The 16,213-nt window shown below is 48.6% G+C and overlaps 2 protein-coding genes across 2 annotated transcripts; both read right to left on the bottom strand.

Moving 5' to 3' along the window:
- Nucleotides 1-1,203: 1,203 nt before the first annotated feature.
- Nucleotides 1,204-5,556, bottom strand: LOC133377974 (mucin-2-like). The gene is made up of 5 exons (XM_061612761.1): nt 5,406-5,556; nt 5,087-5,131; nt 4,287-4,979; nt 2,411-2,513; nt 1,204-1,574 (listed from the first exon to the last, which is right to left on the bottom strand). The coding sequence occupies exons 1-5, from the start codon at nt 5,554-5,556 to the stop codon at nt 1,397-1,399; spliced, it is 1,170 nt and encodes a 389-aa protein (XP_061468745.1). The 3' UTR covers nt 1,204-1,396.
- Nucleotides 5,557-7,980: 2,424 nt separating this feature from the next.
- Nucleotides 7,981-8,610, bottom strand: LOC133377975 (integumentary mucin C.1-like). Its single transcript, XM_061612763.1, has one exon. The coding sequence runs from the start codon at nt 8,608-8,610 to the stop codon at nt 7,981-7,983; it is 630 nt and encodes a 209-aa protein (XP_061468747.1).
- Between the last annotated feature and the right edge of the window lie 7,603 nt (nt 8,611-16,213).

Here is a 16,213-nt window from a genome sequence, read left to right on the forward strand (position 1 = left end):
TCATTTCTGACTGCTAGTTTGCACTATATTTGTCTTGTTTAATGTGTCAGCTTGTCCAAGGGGTGGTCCTCACTTTACGCCAGGTCTTTTTTTACACTTTCTTTCACTGTTGTGTGATCTTTGAAGGAAACCTCAAGCAGTCCCCATAACATCCACAGGTATACTGAATAGCTACTTATCAAAGAAATAGCATAATTATCTTGCTTTTATGGAGATCAGTTTATTATCCTGCTTCCTTCTGGGACAAGCATTTTAGCCTAAACTGCTCATCTGTTGTGATAAAGTACCCACACTTAATTCATGTGCTCCTTTTTTGACAGTGCCATCCTAATAATTATGCTCTTCCACCATATTCCACAGGAGTACTTTCATACGTAATTATCCACAATCAAGAATTTTTATCTGGTTATCTCCCCACCTACTTTGCCCAAAGTAGTTTGTAATCCCTCTGTCCATCACCATGTTTTTTCATATAGTTGCCGGACATCAGAGCAGTATTTATTCTCCCCCTATGAACTTGACTGCTTTTCCTTTTTTTGCTGCTTACAACTGTTCAGTGTATTGAACGTTTAGAGGAACTGGCACTAGATGAACATTGTAACACTAAATGGGGCCTGCAACAAAATGTTGCAGTGTGGAGTACACATGTTCAGGTTTCCAGTCAATCAGACACCCATGCCCTTTTCTATGATACTTCGTTCCATTCTCCCTTCCCTCTGGATTTCACTATACACCCACCAGTCAGCATTCCCTGACCACTGAGCACGTCCAGTCTTCAAAGGATATTTTCAAGGTTCCCTTTCCTTTTTTTTCCTCTATAGCTTTTTATACTTCTGTAAACTTTGAAATTCTCCTGAGCTTGATTGTACCTCTTTTGTGTATCGTTGGTGCTGTTTTGGCTACATGAGGATCCACACTTAGAGAATGAGTTCACTATTACCATAGAGCAGCCTTCTCCAGCCTTATTTCCTCCGCCCCTATGTTTTGGATTACAACTCCAGTCACCCTTGACCATTGGCTGTAGTGACTGGGGCTGATGGGAGTTGTAGTCCAACAACATCTGGAGGACATCAAGTTACGGAAGGCTATTATACCAGTTTATGATAATCAATTACTCACCATTGAAAATCAGAATGAACAGCTAATCTCTTTATTAAACCTATTTAACTATTTTACAATATATATTCAGATAGACATTGCGTGTTGAAAACCTTCTGAACAAGCCAGATATTTCTTTCATCGTCTTACTCCCCAAATAATGAATAAATTAACATAAGCTGTTATCAGTACCAGTCTTCAGGAGAGTATAGCCTAGTTTCCTTCCCACAGCTTGGAGAAATGTATATAAACAAAGGGATTCCTAATGCCATACTTCGTTTGACGTAGTTGGGTCTGGCTAGTGTGTACACCCATCATAGTTGCATACACAGCCACCAAATATGATGATTTCTGTAACAAGTGGTTTCTGTGGATTATCTGGATCTGGACAAGGCATCCTCAGTTCTTTCTTGTAGAGTGTGAGTGGCATGCAGCACCCACACTCCATGTCTACCATCATTTTGACAATATTCAGCCTGTGAAAGAGAAGAGTCTTGTTTTAGATTTTCTCTGTATGTAAACCTCTTCTGGGTCTGTACACTTAATGTGTTTGAATACTCCCTCCTCAAGATAAAAATACCATATATGAAGGATATCGGCAAGAAGGTGTATATGTGTATGGGGGGGGCATGTATTTGACCCTCTGGGACTTGGCCTCACCCACCACCATCATGTGGTTTCCCAGAATGTTACCCACAAGGGAATGCGGCTCCACCCCGTTCAGCTGCAAAATCTTGAAGATACAAAATTTTAAGTATTGAGTATCTATGTTCACTCCTACCAAGTACAAGGCAGGCTGAACAGAATAAGTAATATGTAATAGCTTGTCCTGCATTCTGCTGTTTGAAACACTATTTTATTGCTTTGTTTTTCTTTCATGTTTTTAAATTTATTGAATTTAACATATTGATTTATCATATTGATTTATCATATAGATTTATCAAGTTGTAAACTGCCCTGGGATCAATTGATGAAAGGTGGTATGTAAATCTTTAAACAAAACAAAACATAAAATAAAAATAATATGAACTGTACTCCTGTAGGCAGTTCTACTTTGATTTGGGGACAGGGATGGCAGGACTATAGCTGGGGATTTTGTTCCAATACTGGGGAAAAAATTATTTCATCACATGAAAGGAAATTATCTACTTTTTCCTAATAAATACAATATAATATAATATATCTAGGTGCTGTAGAGGAATGGAAGTAATTGACATTGATATTGAGACTATTTACAGAGCATTACTTTATAATAGCATGCAGTAAGCAAAAGACATAGTGGTTGGCCAGTTTGTCACAGTTTCTTAGTTACCTTGCTGATGATGGACACATTCCTTCACAGCGAGTCAAAGTGACATTTGCAACACAACCCTTGTAAACCACTTGATCTTCATATTCAACAGGTTCACATTTCCCTGGCAAGCATGAAATAAAATAGCAATTAATGTAAAAGTAACATTGGAAACATGGTGAATCTTCTTATGACAATATAGATTAATATATAGGCTGAAGATGCACCTCTTTGCCCTGGCCTTTGATACCCGAGATACATATTTTTAAGACCCATCCTATTTTTATGTTTTTTGTGATTGTAAGTTATTTTAAATTGTTTTTACAAATGTATTTTAAATTATTGTAACCTGCTGTGAGACCTCAGGGTGAAGGACTGATAATAGACTAAAATGATGATGATGGTGCAAACTGTGCAAACTGCTCCTACTGAGTGCAATGAGAAGGGGATAACACATTTCTGTATCAAGCATAGCCCCTGTTAAGTCTCAGCTGAGTTTTATGGCCCTTTTACAGTCTGTACTGCTTACAGTTTTCATGCTATGGAAGCAGGTATATGGCCTCTTTGACTCTTTTTTGTAAATCTATGTACTATGGCAATTTCAGGAATTTAGATATTTTAAACTTCATAAATGAACAGCATTTTGAGTCATTATTAAAAATGAAATTAATTTTCATTGTTTAAGTACATTCAAAATATTTTGACATATATGAGTAGGTAGCTGTCAAAGCTATATTTTCTCTATTGTTCAACCCACTTCTAAGCATATTTAAATTCATTCATTTATTAGATTTCTATCCCGCCCTTCCTCCCAATAGGAGCCAAGTGCAGCACTTGGAACCAGTGGCCACTGGTTTCACTGGGCTTACTCTCAAATTAAGTATGCAGATGACTACAGATTTAGGAAGCCAATAATTTTTACCTAGATTATTTATTTAGTGCAACTAACATAATGTATGATTTGAGGTTGTAGCAGTAGTTGTTATTTTAGGACCATTGCCAGTAACTGAAAAAATAAAAGCAAAATGTCTAAATGAACACACACACACACACAAACAGCAAAATAATATACATCTCATCCTCACTCTGTTTAAAGTATGGCGACCCATATGAATCAGCAACCTCCAATAGCATCTATGATAAACCACCCTGTTCAGATCTTGTAAGTTCAGGTCTGTGGATTCCTTTATGGAATCAATCCATCTCTTGTTTGGTCTTCCTCTTTTCCTTCTCCCTTCTGTTTTTCCCAGCATTATTGTCTTTTCGTTTAGGTTGCAGTCCTACACACCTACCTAGGCCACATTTAATTTACATCTGTGTAGACTTGTATAGGATAGCACTGCTACTGTACATAATGGAGAACATGTTATGTTAGATTGTGTCTTCAAAAAAGATATGGAATATGCAGCTACCTATGCAATAATATTTGCATCTTTCCTTACTATATATATTTAATATTTTATTTTTCTCTTTTTTCTCTTCTTATTTTAGAAAATATAATAGTGACAATATATTTCGATTAATGAACCATGACAGTAAGCTAATTAGCTTGAACAACCATTTTCTGTATTTTCCTTCTATTTATTTTTGAGTATACTATAAAGTATACTCAAATAGAGTAAACACATTTTTTAAAATAAGCAATGATGACATAACAATGAACTATTTGAATTGCCAGCCTGGGCTCCTACTGGGAGAAAGGGCGGGATAGAAATGAATGAATGGATGAATGAATGAATGAATGATATAGTGGTGTTCTCTGAACTATTAAAAAGAAAAAAATGGGAAACAATTCAAGATTCATTATGCAGGAATTATATGCAATTTCAAAATATAACAAATAGTACCACATAGCCCATTGGAATGTATAAACATTTTCATTAACAAAGGAACATACCAGGAGTAGTAGTTGTATGCGATACAGAGGTCGTCTTCAAAGGTGTAGTACTAATTATCAGAGTACTAGTTCTAGTAGTTAATGGACTGCTAGTGATAGTTGTACTACTAGTTGAGGATAAGGGAGAACTGGTTGTCACAGAAACAATGGGAATAGTAGATACAGTAGAGGGTATTATTATTGGAGAAGTTGTTGGCAGAGGAGGAAGTGATGAACTAAATGATGGAGAAATGGCACTAGTGTGAGTGGTCTTAGGCATGCTGGCGGTTGAGGGGGCAGGGGTTGTGGTGGCTAGAGTACTGGATGTTTCTGTGGTGGTATGGAGAGTCATTGTAATAGTTGTGGAAGTGGGAGTAGGTACTGTAGTGGTGGTGGAAGTAAAGGTGGGAGTTGTGGGCATGGTTGTGGTAGTGGGAAGAGTTTTAGTAGTCAAAGTGATGGGTGTGCTGGAGGTGTGGGGTGCTGTTGTAGTGGTCGGGGTGGGTGTGCTGAGTGTAGTGGGGTGGGTGGAAACAGTAGTGGGAACGGGTGTAGTCGTCGTCGGCACAGGGGTTGACATCGGGGGAGTGGTCTTCGGCGTGATGATTGTTGCGGTCTGTGTAGACACGGTAGTTCTGGACGTCGTGGACGGAGAAGAGGTTATTGTTGTTTTCGGCGTGTGGCTGGTGGGTCTTGTTGAGGAACGTGTTGAGACTGCAAAGAAAGCAAATGAAAGGATGTGCCCAGCAGAGGGGGAAGGGCGAGCAAGAGAAGGAAAGCCAATGAGAAATTTGCTCATGCCTTATGACCGAGGCGCTTACCTGTAGAAGTTGGTGTTGGAACAGAAGCGGTGACTTTTGGTGGTGCTGTAACGCAAGAGAAAAAGAACATTAGTCCCCGTGAAGAAAGAGAGAGAAAGGCAGCAGACAGTGCTTCCATTTGTGTTTCAAAAGAGTGCCAGTTGAGCAAATGATTAACTGGTCCCCAGCTGACGCAGTGGGGTTGGCCCCCTCCTTTCTTTTTGTGGGCTGATCTATCTGGGAGCTGGAGGTTGGAATCACCGTGCCCATTGATGCTTTAGGATAACGAAACGATGGCAAATGATGCGTAAGCAGCTGATGAGCGACCAAGAAGGCTTACCGCTGCTCGTTGTGACGGTTGTGGTTGCAGGGGTTGTGGCGGTTGGAGGACTGGATGTTTCTGTGGGGGTAGGATGAGTTGTGGTAGTAGTTGTGGTGGTGGGAGTGGGTACTGTAGTGCTGGTGGAAGTGGAGGTGGGAGTTGTGGGCATGGTTGTGGTAGTGGGAAGAGTTTTAGTAGTCAAAGTGATGGGTGTGCTGGAGGTGTGGGGTGCTGTTGTAGTGGTCGGGGTGGGTGTGCTGAGTGGGGTGGGTGTGCTGAGTGTAGTGGGGTGGGTGCTAACTGTAGTGGGAACAGGTGTAGTCATGGGCGGCACAGAGGTTGACATCGGGGGAGTGGTCTTCGGCGTGCTGGTTGTTGCGGTCTGTGTAGACACGGTAGTTCTGGACGTTGTGGACGGAGAAGAGGTTATTGTTGTTTTCGGCGTGTGGCTGGTGGGTCTTGTTGAGGAATGTGTTGAGACTGCAAAGAAAGCACATGAAAGGATGTGCCCAGCAGAGGGGAAAGGGCGAGCAAGAGAAGCAAAGCCAATGAGAAACTCGCTCATGCCTTATGACCGAGGCGCTTACCTGTAGAAGTTGGTGTTGGAACAGAAGCGGTGACTTTCGGTGGTGCTGTAACGCAAGAGAAAAAGAACATTGGTCCCCGTGAAGAAAGAGAGAGAAAGGCAGCAGACGGTGTTCCATTTGTGTTTCAAAACGGTTCCAGTTGAGCAAATGATTAACTGGTCCCCAGCTGACGCAGTGGGCTGGCCCCCTCCTTTCTTTTTGTGGGCTGATCTATCTGGGAGCTGGAGGTTGGAATCACCGTGCCCGTTGATGCTTTCTGATAACGAAACGATGGCAAATGATGCGTAAGCAGCTGATGAGTGACCAAGAAGGCTTACCGCTGCTCGTTGTGACGGTTGTGGTCGCGGGAGTTGTGCTGGTTGCAGGACTGGACGTTTCTGTGGGGGTAGGGCGAGTCGTGGTAGTAGTTGTGGTGGTGGGAGTGGGTACTGTAGTGCTGGTGGAAGTGGAGATGGGAGTTGTGGGCGTGGTTGTGGTAGTGGGAAGAGTTTTAGTAGTCAAAGTGATGGGTGTGCTGGAGGTGTGGGGTGCTGTTGTAGTGGTCGGGGTGGGTGTGCTGAGTGGGGTGGGTGTGCTGAGTGTAGTGGGGTGGGTACTAACTGTAGTGGGAACGGGTGTAGTCATGGGCAGCACAGGGGTTGACATCGGGGGAGTGGTCTTCGGCGTGCTGGTTGTTGCGGTCTGTGTAGACACGGTAGTTCTGGACGTTGTGGACGGAGAAGAGGTTATTGTTGTTTTCGGCGTGTGGCTGGTGGGTCTTGTTGAGGAATGTGTTGAGACTGCAAAGAAAGCACATGAAAGGATGTGCCCAGCAGAGGGGAAAGGGCGAGCAAGAGAAGCAAAGCCAATGAGAAACTCGCTCATGCCTTATGACCGAGGCGCTTACCTGTAGAAGTTGGTGTTGGAACAGAAGCGTTGACTTTCGGTGGTGCTGTAACGCAAGAGAAAAAGAACATTGGTCCCCGTGAAGAAAGAGAGAGAAAGGCAGCAGACGGTGTTCCATTTGTGTTTCAAAACGGTTCCAGTTGAGCAAATGATTAACTGGTCCCCAGCTGATGGAGTGGGCTGGCCCCCTCCTTTCTTTTTGTGGGCTGATCTATCTGGGAGCTGGAGGTTGGAATCACCGTGCCCGTTGATGCTTTATGATAACGAAATGATGGCAAATGATGCGTAAGCAGCTGATGAGCGACCAAGAAGGCTTACCGCTGCTCGTTGTGACGGTTGTGGTCACGGGAGTTGTGGTGGTTGCAGGACTGGACGTTTCTGTGGGGGTAGGGCGAGTTGTGGTAGTAGTTGTGGTGGTGGGTGTGGGTACTGTAGTGCTGGTGGTAGTGGAGGTGGGAGTTGTGGGCGTGGTTGTGGTAGTGGGAAGAGTTTTAGTAGTCAAAGTGATGGGTGTGCTGGAGGTGTGGGGTGCTGTTGTAGTGGTCGGGGTGGGTGTGCTGAGTGGGGTGGGTGTGCTGAGTGTAGTGGGGTGGGTGGAAACAGTAGTGGGAACGGGTGTAGTCATGGGCGGCACAGGAGTTGACATCGGAGGAGTGGTCTTCAGCGTGCTGATTGTTGCGGTCTGTGTAGACACGGTAGTTCTGGACGTTGTGGACGGAGAAGAGGTTATTGTTATTTTCGGCGTGTGGCTGGTGGGTCTTGTTGAGGAACGTGTTGAGACTGCAAAGAAAGCACATGAAAGGACGTGCCCAGCAGAGGGGAAATGGCGAGCAAGAGAAGCAAAGCCAATGAGAAACTCGCTCATGCCTTATGACCGAGGCGCTTACCTGTAGAAGTTGGTGTTGGAACAGAAGCGGTGACTTTTGGTGGTGCTGTAACGCAAGAGAAAAAGAACATTGGTCCCCGTGAAGAAAGAGAGAGAAAGGCAGCAGACGGTGTTCCATTTGTGTTTCAAAACGGTTCCAGTTGAGCAAATGATTAACTGGTCCCCAGCTGACGCAGTGGGCTGGCCCCCTCCTTTCTTTTTGTGGGCTGATCTATCTGGGAGCTGGAGGTTGGAATCACCGTGCCCGTTGATGCTTTAGGATAACGAAACGATGGCAAATGATGCGTAAGCAGCTGATGAGCGACCAAGAAGGCTTACCGCTGCTCGTTGTGACGGTTGTGGTCGCGGGAGTTGTGGTGGTTGCAGGACTGGACGTTTCTGTGGGGGTAGGGCGAGTTGTGGTAGTAGTTGTGGTGGTGGGTGTGGGTACTGTAGTGCTGGTGGTAGTGGAGGTGGGAATTGTGGGCGTGGTTGTGGTAGTGGGAAGAGTTTTAGTTGTCAAAGTGATGGGTGTGCTGGAGGTGTGGGGTGCTGTTGTAGTGGCCGGGGTGGGTGTGCTGAGTGGGGTGGGTGTGCTGAGTGTTGTGGGGTGGGTGGAAACAGTAGTGGGAACGGGTGTAGTCATGGGCGGCACAGGGGTTGACATCGGGGGAGTGGTTTTCGGCGTGCTGGTTGTTGCGGTCTGTGTAGACACGGTAGTTCTGGACGTTGTGGACGGAGAAGAGGTTATTGTTGTTTTCGGCGTGTGGCTGGTGGGTCTTGTTGAGGAATGTGTTGAGACTGCAAAGAAAGCACAGGAAAGGATGTGCCCAGCAGAGGGGAAAGGGCGAGCAAGAGAAGCAAAGCCAATGAGAAACTCGCTCATGCCTTATGACCGAGGCGCTTACCTGTAGAAGTTGGTGTTGGAACAGAAGCGGTGACTTTTGGTGGTGCTGTAATGCAAGAGAAAAAGAACATTGGTCCCCGTGAAGAAAGAGAGAGAAAGGCAGCAGACAGTGCTTCCATTTGTGTTTCAAAAGGGTGCCAGTTGAGCAAATGATTAACTGGTCCCCAGCTGCCGAAGTGGGCTGGCCCCCTCCTTTCTTTTTGTGGGCTGATCTGTCTGGGAGCTGGACATTGGAATCACCGTGCCCGTTGATGCTTTAGGATAACGAAACGATGGCAAATGATGCGTAAGCAGCTGATGAGCGACCAAGAAGGCTTACCGCTGCTCGTTGTGACGGTTGTGGTCGCGGGAGTTGTGCTGGTTGCAGGACTGGACGTTTCTGTGGGGGTAGGGCGAGTCGTGGTAGTAGTTGTGGTGGTGGGAGTGGGTACTGTAGTGCTGGTGGAAGTGGAGATGGGAGTTGTGGGCGTGGTTGTGGTAGTGGGAAGAGTTTTAGTAGTCAAAGTGATGGGTGTGCTGGAGGTGTGGGGTGCTGTTGTAGTGGTCGGGGTGGGTGTGCTGAGTGGGGTGGGTGTGCTGAGTGTAGTGGGGTGGGTACTAACTGTAGTGGGAACGGGTGTAGTCATGGGCGGCACAGGGGTTGACATCGGGGGAGTGGTCTTCGGCGTGCTGGTTGTTGCGGTCTGTGTAGACACGGTAGTTCTGGACGTTGTGGACGGAGAAGAGGTTATTGTTGTTTTCGGCGTGTGGCTGGTGGGTCTTGTTGAGGAATGTGTTGAGACTGCAAAGAAAGCACATGAAAGGATGTGCCCAGCAGAGGGGAAAGGGCGAGCAAGAGAAGCAAAGCCAATGAGAAACTCGCTCATGCCTTATGACCGAGGCGCTTACCTGTAGAAGTTGGTGTTGGAACAGAAGCGGTGACTTTCGATGGTGCTGTAACGCAAGAGAAAAAGAACATTGGTCCCCGTGAAGAAAGAGAGAGAAAGGCAGCAGACGGTGTTCCATTTGTGTTTCAAAACGGTTCCAGTTGAGCAAATGATTAACTGGTCCCCAGCTGACGCAGTGGGCTGGCCCCCTCCTTTCTTTTTGTGGGCTGATCTATCTGGGAGCTGGAGGTTGGAATCACCGTGCCCGTTGATGCTTTCTGATAACGAAACGATGGCAAATGATGCGTAAGCAGCTGATGAGCGACCAAGAAGGCTTACCGCTGCTCGTTGTGACGGTTGTGGTCACGGGAGTTGTGGTGGTTGCAGGACTGGACGTTTCTGTGGGGGTAGGGCGAGTTGTGGTAGTAGTTGTGGTGGTGGGTGTGGGTACTGTAGTGCTGGTGGTAGTGGAGGTGGGAGTTGTGGGCGTGGTTGTGGTAGTGGGAAGAGTTTTAGTAGTCAAAGTGATGGGTTTGCTGGAGGTGTGGGGTGCTGTTGTAGTGGTCGGGGTGGGTGTGCTGAGTGGGGTGGGTGTGCTGAGTGTAGTGGGGTGGGTGGAAACAGTAGTGGGAACGGGTGTAGTCATGGGCGGCACAGGAGTTGACATCGGAGGAGTGGTCTTCAGCGTGCTGATTGTTGCGGTCTGTGTAGACACGGTAGTTCTGGACGTTGTGGACGGAGAAGAGGTTATTGTTGTTTTCGGCGTGTGGCTGGTGGGTCTTGTTGAGGAACGTGTTGAGACTGCAAAGAAAGCACATGAAAGGACGTGCCCAGCAGAGGGGAAAGGGCGAGCAAGAGAAGCAAAGCCAATGAGAAACTCGCTCATGCCTTATGACCGAGGCGCTTACCTGTAGAAGTTGGTGTTGGAACAGAAGCGGTGACTTTCGGTGGTGCTGTAATGCAAGAGAAAAAGAACATTGGTCCCCGTGAAGAAAGAGAGAGAAAGGCAGCAGACGGTGTTCCATTTGTGTTTCAAAACGGTTCCAGTTGAGCAAATGATTAACTGGTCCCCAGCTGACGCAGTGGGCTGGCCCCCTCCTTTCTTTTTGTGGGCTGATCTATCTGGGAGGTGGAGGTTGGAATCACCGTGCCCGTTGATGCTTTAGGATAACGAAACGATGGCAAATGATGCGTAAGCAGCTGATGAGCGACCAAGAAGGCTTACCGCTGCTCGTTGTGACGGTTGTGGTCGCGGGAGTTGTGGTGGTTGCAGGACTGGACGTTTCTGTGGGGGTAGGGCGAGTTGTGGTAGTAGTTGTGGTGGTGGGTGTGGGTACTGTAGTGCTGGTGGTAGTGGAGGTGGAAATTGTGGGCGTGGTTGTGGTAGTGGGAAGAGTTTTAGTTGTCAAAGTGATGGGTGTGCTGGAGGTGTGGGGTGCTGTTGTAGTGGCCGGGGTGGGTGTGCTGAGTGGGGTGGGTGTGCTGAGTGTTGTGGGGTGGGTGGAAACAGTAGTGGGAACGGGTGTAGTCATGGGCGGCACAGGGGTTGACATCGGGGGAGTGGTCTTCGGCGTGCTGGTTGTTGCGGTCTGTGTAGACACGGTAGTTCTGGACGTTGTGGACGGAGAAGAGGTTATTGTTGTTTTTGGCGTGTGGCTGGTGGGTCTTGTTGAGGAACGTGTTGAGACTGCAAAGAAAGCACATGAAAGGATGTGCCCAGCAGAGGGGAAAGGGCGAGCAAGAGAAGCAAAGCCAATGAGAAACTCGCTCATGCCTTATGACCGAGGCGCTTACCTGTAGAAGTTGGTGTTGGAACAGAAGCGGTGACTTTCGGTGGTGCTGTAACGCAAGAGAAAAAGAACATTGGTCCCCGTGAAGAAAGAGAGAGAAAGGCAGCAGACGGTGTTCCATTTGTGTTTCAAAACGGTTCCAGTTGAGCAAATGATTAACTGGTCCCCAGCTGACGCAGTGGGCTGGCCCCCTCCTTTCTTTTTGTGGGCTGATCTATCTGGGAGGTGGAGGTTGGAATCACCGTGCCCGTTGATGCTTTCTGATAACGAAACGATGGCAAATGATGCGTAAGCAGCTGATGAGCGACCAAGAAGGCTTACCGCTGCTCGTTGTGACGGTTGTGGTCGCGGGAGTTGTGCTGGTTGCAGGACTGGACGTTTCTGTGGGGGTAGGGCGAGTCGTGGTAGTAGTTGTGGTGGTGGGAGTGGGTACTGTAGTGCTGGTGGAAGTGGAGATGGGAGTTGTGGGCGTGGTTGTGGTAGTGGGAAGAGTTTTAGTAGTCAAAGTGATTGGTGTGCTGGAGGTGTGGGGTGCTGTTGTAGTCGTCGGGGTGGGTGTGCTGAGTGGGGTGGGTGTGCTGAGTGTAGTGGGGTGGGTACTAACTGTAGTGGGAACGGGGGTAGTCATGGGCGGCACAGGGGTTGACATCGGGGGAGTGGTCTTCGGCGTGCTGGTTGTTGCGGTCTGTGTAGACACGGTAGTTCTGGACGTTGTGGACGGAGAAGAGGTTATTGTTGTTTTTGGCGTGTGGCTGGTGGGTCTTGTTGAGGAATGTGTTGAGACTGCAAAGAAAGCACAGGAAAGGATGTGCCCAGCAGAGGGGAAAGGGCGAGCAAGAGAAGCAAAGCCAATGAGAAACTCGCTCATGCCTTATGACCGAGGCGCTTACCTGTAGAAGTTGGTGTTGGAACAGAAGCGGTGACTTTCGGTGGTGCTGTAACGCAAGAGAAAAAGAACATTGGTCCCCGTGAAGAAAGAGAGAGAAAGGCAGCAGACGGTGTTCCATTTGTGTTTCAAAACGGTTCCAGTTGAGCAAATGATTAACTGGTCCCCAGCTGACGCAGTGGGGTTGGCCCCCTCCTTTCTTTTTGTGGGCTGATCTATCTGGGAGCTGGAGGTTGGAATCACCGTGCCCATTGATGCTTTAGGATAACGAAACGATGGCAAATGATGCGTAAGCAGCTGATGAGCGACCAAGAAGGCTTACCGCTGCTCGTTGTGACGGTTGTGGTTGCAGGGGTTGTGGCGGTTGGAGGACTGGATGTTTCTGTGGGGGTAGGATGAGTTGTGGTAGTAGTTGTGGTGGTGGGAGTGGGTACTGTAGTGCTGGTGGAAGTGGAGGTGGGAGTTGTGGGCATGGTTGTGGTAGTGGGAAGAGTTTTAGTAGTCAAAGTGATGGGTGTGCTGGAGGTGTGGGGTGCTGTTGTAGTGGTCGGGGTGGGTGTGCTGAGTGGGGTGGGTGTGCTGAGTGTAGTGGGGTGGGTGCTAACTGTAGTGGGAATGGGTGTAGTCTTGGGCGGCACAGGGGTTGACATTGGGGGAGTGGTCTTCGGCGTGCTGGTTGTTGCGGTCTGTGTAGACACGGTAGTTCTGGACGTTGTGGACGGAGAAGAGGTTATTGCTGTTTTCGGCGTGTGGCTGGTGGGGATTGTTGAGGAATGTGTTGAGACTGCAAAGAAAGCACATGAAAGGATGTGCCCAGCAGAGGGGAAAGGGCGAGCAAGAGAAGCAAAGCCAATGAGAAACTCGCTCATGCCTTATGACCGAGGCGCTTACCTGTAGAAGTTGGTGTTGGAACAGAAGCTGTGACTTTCGGTGGTGCTGTAACTCAAGAGAAAAAGAACATTGGTCCCAGTGAAGAAAGAGAGAGAAAGGCAGCAGACGGTGTTCCATTTGTGTTTCAAAACGGTTCCAGTTGAGCAAATGATTAACTGGTCCCCAGCTGACGCAGTGGGCTGGCCCCCTCCTTTCTTTTTGTGGGCTGATCTATCTGGGAGCTGGAGGTTTGAATCACTGTGCCCGTTGATGCTTTATGATAACGAAACGATTGCAAATGATGCGTAAGCAGCTGATGAGCGACCAAGAAGGCTTACCGCTGCTCGTTGTGACGGTTGTGGTCGCGGAAGTTGTGCTGGTTGCAGGACTGGACGTTTCTGTGGGGGTAGGGCGAGTCGTGGTAGTAGTTGTGGTGGTGGGAGTGGGTACTGTAGTGCTGGTGGAAGTGGAGGTGGGAGTTGTGGGCGTGGTTGTGGTAGTGGGAAGAGTTTTAGAAGTTAAAGTGATGGGTGTGCTGGAGGTGTGGGGTGCTGTTGTAGTGGTCGGGGTGGGTGTGCTGAGTGGGGTGGGTGTGCTGAGTGTAGTGGGGTGGGTGCTAACTGTAGTGGGAACAGGTGTAGTCATGGGCGGCACAGAGGTTGACATCGGGGGAGTGGTCTTCGGCGTGCTGGTTGTTGCGGTCTGTGTAGACACGGTAGTTCTGGACGTTGTGGACGGAGAAGAGGTTATTGTTGTTTTTGGCGTGTGGCTGGTGGGTCTTGTTGAGGAATGTGTTGAGACTGCAAAGAAAGCACATGAAAGGATGTGCCCAGCAGAGGGGAAAGGGCGAGCAAGAGAAGCAAAGCCAATGAGAAACTCGCTCATGCCTTATGACCGAGGCGCTTACCTGTAGAAGTTGGTGTTGGAACAGAAGCGGTGACTTTCGGTGGTGCTGTAACGCAAGAGAAAAAGAACATTGGTCCCCGTGAAGAAAGAGAGAGAAAGGCAGCAGACGGTGTTCCATTTGTGTTTCAAAACGGTTCCAGTTGAGCAAATGATTAACTGGTCCCCAGCTGACGCAGTGGGCTGGCCCCCTCCTTTCTTTTTGTGGGCTGATCTATCTGGGAGCTGGAGGTTGGAATCACCGTGCCCGTTGATGCTTTCTGATAACGAAACGATGGCAAATGATGCGTAAGCAGCTGATGAGCGACCAAGAAGGCTTACCGCTGCTCGTTGTGACGGTTGTGGTCGCGGGAGTTGTGCTGGTTGCAGGACTGGACGTTTCTGTGGGGGTAGGGCGAGTCGTGGTAGTAGTTGTGGTGGTGGGAGTGGGTACTGTAGTGCTGGTGGAAGTGGAGATGGGAGTTGTGGGCGTGGTTGTGGTAGTGGGAAGAGTTTTAGTAGTCAAAGTGATGGGTGTGCTGGAGGTGTGGGGTGCTGTTGTAGTGGTCGGGGTGGGTGTGCTGAGTGGGGTGGGTGTGCTGAGTGTAGTGGGGTGGGTACTAACTGTAGTGGGAACGGGTGTAGTCATGGGCGGCACAGGGGTTGACATCGGGGGAGTGGTCTTCGGCGTGCTGGTTGTTGCGGTCTGTGTAGACACGGTAGTTCTGGACGTTGTGGACGGAGAAGAGGTTATTGTTGTTTTCGGCGTGTGGCTGGTGGGTCTTGTTGAGAAATGTGTTGAGACTGCAAAGAAAGCACAGGAAAGGATGTGCCCAGCAGAGGGGAAAGGGCGAGCAAGAGAAGCAAAGCCAATGAGAAACTCGCTCATGCCTTATGACCGAGGCGCTTACCTGTAGAAGTTGGTGTTGGAACAGAAGCGGTGACTTTCGGTGGTGCTGTAACGCAAGAGAAAAAGAACATTGGTCCCCGTGAAGAAAGAGAGAGAAAGGCAGCAGACGGTGTTCCATTTGTGTTTCAAAACGGTTCCAGTTGAGCAAATGATTAACTGGTCCCCAGCTGACGCAGTGGGGTTGGCCCCCTCCTTTCTTTTTGTGGGCTGATCTATCTGGGAGCTGGAGGTTGGAATCACCGTGCCCATTGATGCTTTAGGATAACGAAACGATGGCAAATGATGCGTAAGCAGCTGATGAGCGACCAAGAAGGCTTACCGCTGCTCGTTGTGACGGTTGTGGTTGCAGGGGTTGTGGCGGTTGGAGGACTGGATGTTTCTGTGGGGGTAGGATGAGTTGTGGTAGTAGTTGTGGTGGTGGGAGTGGGTACTGTCGTGCTGGTGGAAGTGGAGGTGGGAGTTGTGGGCATGGTTGTGGTAGTGGGAAGAGTTTTAGTAGTCAAAGTGATGGGTGTGCTGGAGGTGTGGGGTGCTGTTGTAGTGGTCGGGGTGGGTGTGCTGAGTGGGGTGGGTGTGCTGAGTGTAGTGGGGTGGGTGCTAACTGTAGTGGGAATGGGTGTAGTCTTGGGCGGCACAGGGGTTGACATCGGGGGAGTGGTGTTCGGCGTGCTGGTTGTTGCGGTCTGTGTAGACACGGTAGTTCTGGACGTTGTGGACGGAGAAGAGGTTATTGCTGTTTTCGGCGTGTGGCTGGTGGGTCTTGTTGAGGAATGTGTTGAGACTGCAAAGAAAGCACATGAAAGGATGTGCCCAGCAGAGGGGAAAGGGCGAGCAAGAGAAGCAAAGCCAATGAGAAACTCACTCATGCCTTATGACCGAGGCGCTTACCTGTAGAAGTTGGTGTTGGAACAGAAGCTGTGACTTTCGGTGGTGCTGTAACGCAAGAGAAAAAGAACATTGGTCCCAGTGAAGAAAGAGAGAGAAAGGCAGCAGACGGTGTTCCATTTGTGTTTCAAAACGGTTCCAGTTGAGCAAATGATTAACTGGTCCCCAGCTGACGCAGTGGGCTGGCCCCCTCCTTTCTTTTTGTGGGCTGATCTATCTGGGAGCTGGAGGTTTGAATCACCGTGCCCGTTGATGCTTTATGATAACGAAACGATTGCAAATGATGCGTAAGCAGCTGATGAGCGACCAAGAAGGCTTACCGCTGCTCGTTGTGACGGTTGTGGTCGCGGAAGTTGTGCTGGTTGCAGGACTGGACGTTTCTGTGGGGGTAGGGCGAGTCGTGGTAGTAGTTGTGGTGGTGGGAGTGGGTACTGTAGTGCTGGTGGAAGTGGAGGTGGGAGTTGTGGGCGTGGTTGTGGTAGTGGGAAGAGTT

This window comes from Rhineura floridana, chromosome 2, assembly GCF_030035675.1.
Source record: "Rhineura floridana isolate rRhiFlo1 chromosome 2, rRhiFlo1.hap2, whole genome shotgun sequence".
Classification (NCBI taxonomy): Eukaryota; Metazoa; Chordata; class Lepidosauria; order Squamata; family Rhineuridae; genus Rhineura; species Rhineura floridana.

Bases quoted from the DNA above. Each gene is read 5' to 3' on its own strand.
- LOC133377974 (XM_061612761.1), bottom strand. From the start codon at position 5,556: ATGCCCACAACTCCCACCTCCACTTCCACCAGCACTACAGTACCCACT. The intron at 5,132-5,405 runs GTAAGCCTTCTT...CTTGCGTTACAG, and splicing joins AACCGTCACAACGAGCAGCG to CACCACCAAAAGTCACCGCT. The intron at 1,575-2,410 runs GTAACTAAGAAA...TCTCTTTCACAG, and splicing joins ATGTGTCCATCATCAGCAAG to GCTGAATATTGTCAAAATGA.
- LOC133377975 (XM_061612763.1), bottom strand. From the start codon at position 8,610: ATGAGCGAGTTTCTCATTGGCTTTGCTTCTCTTGCTCGCCCTTTCCCC.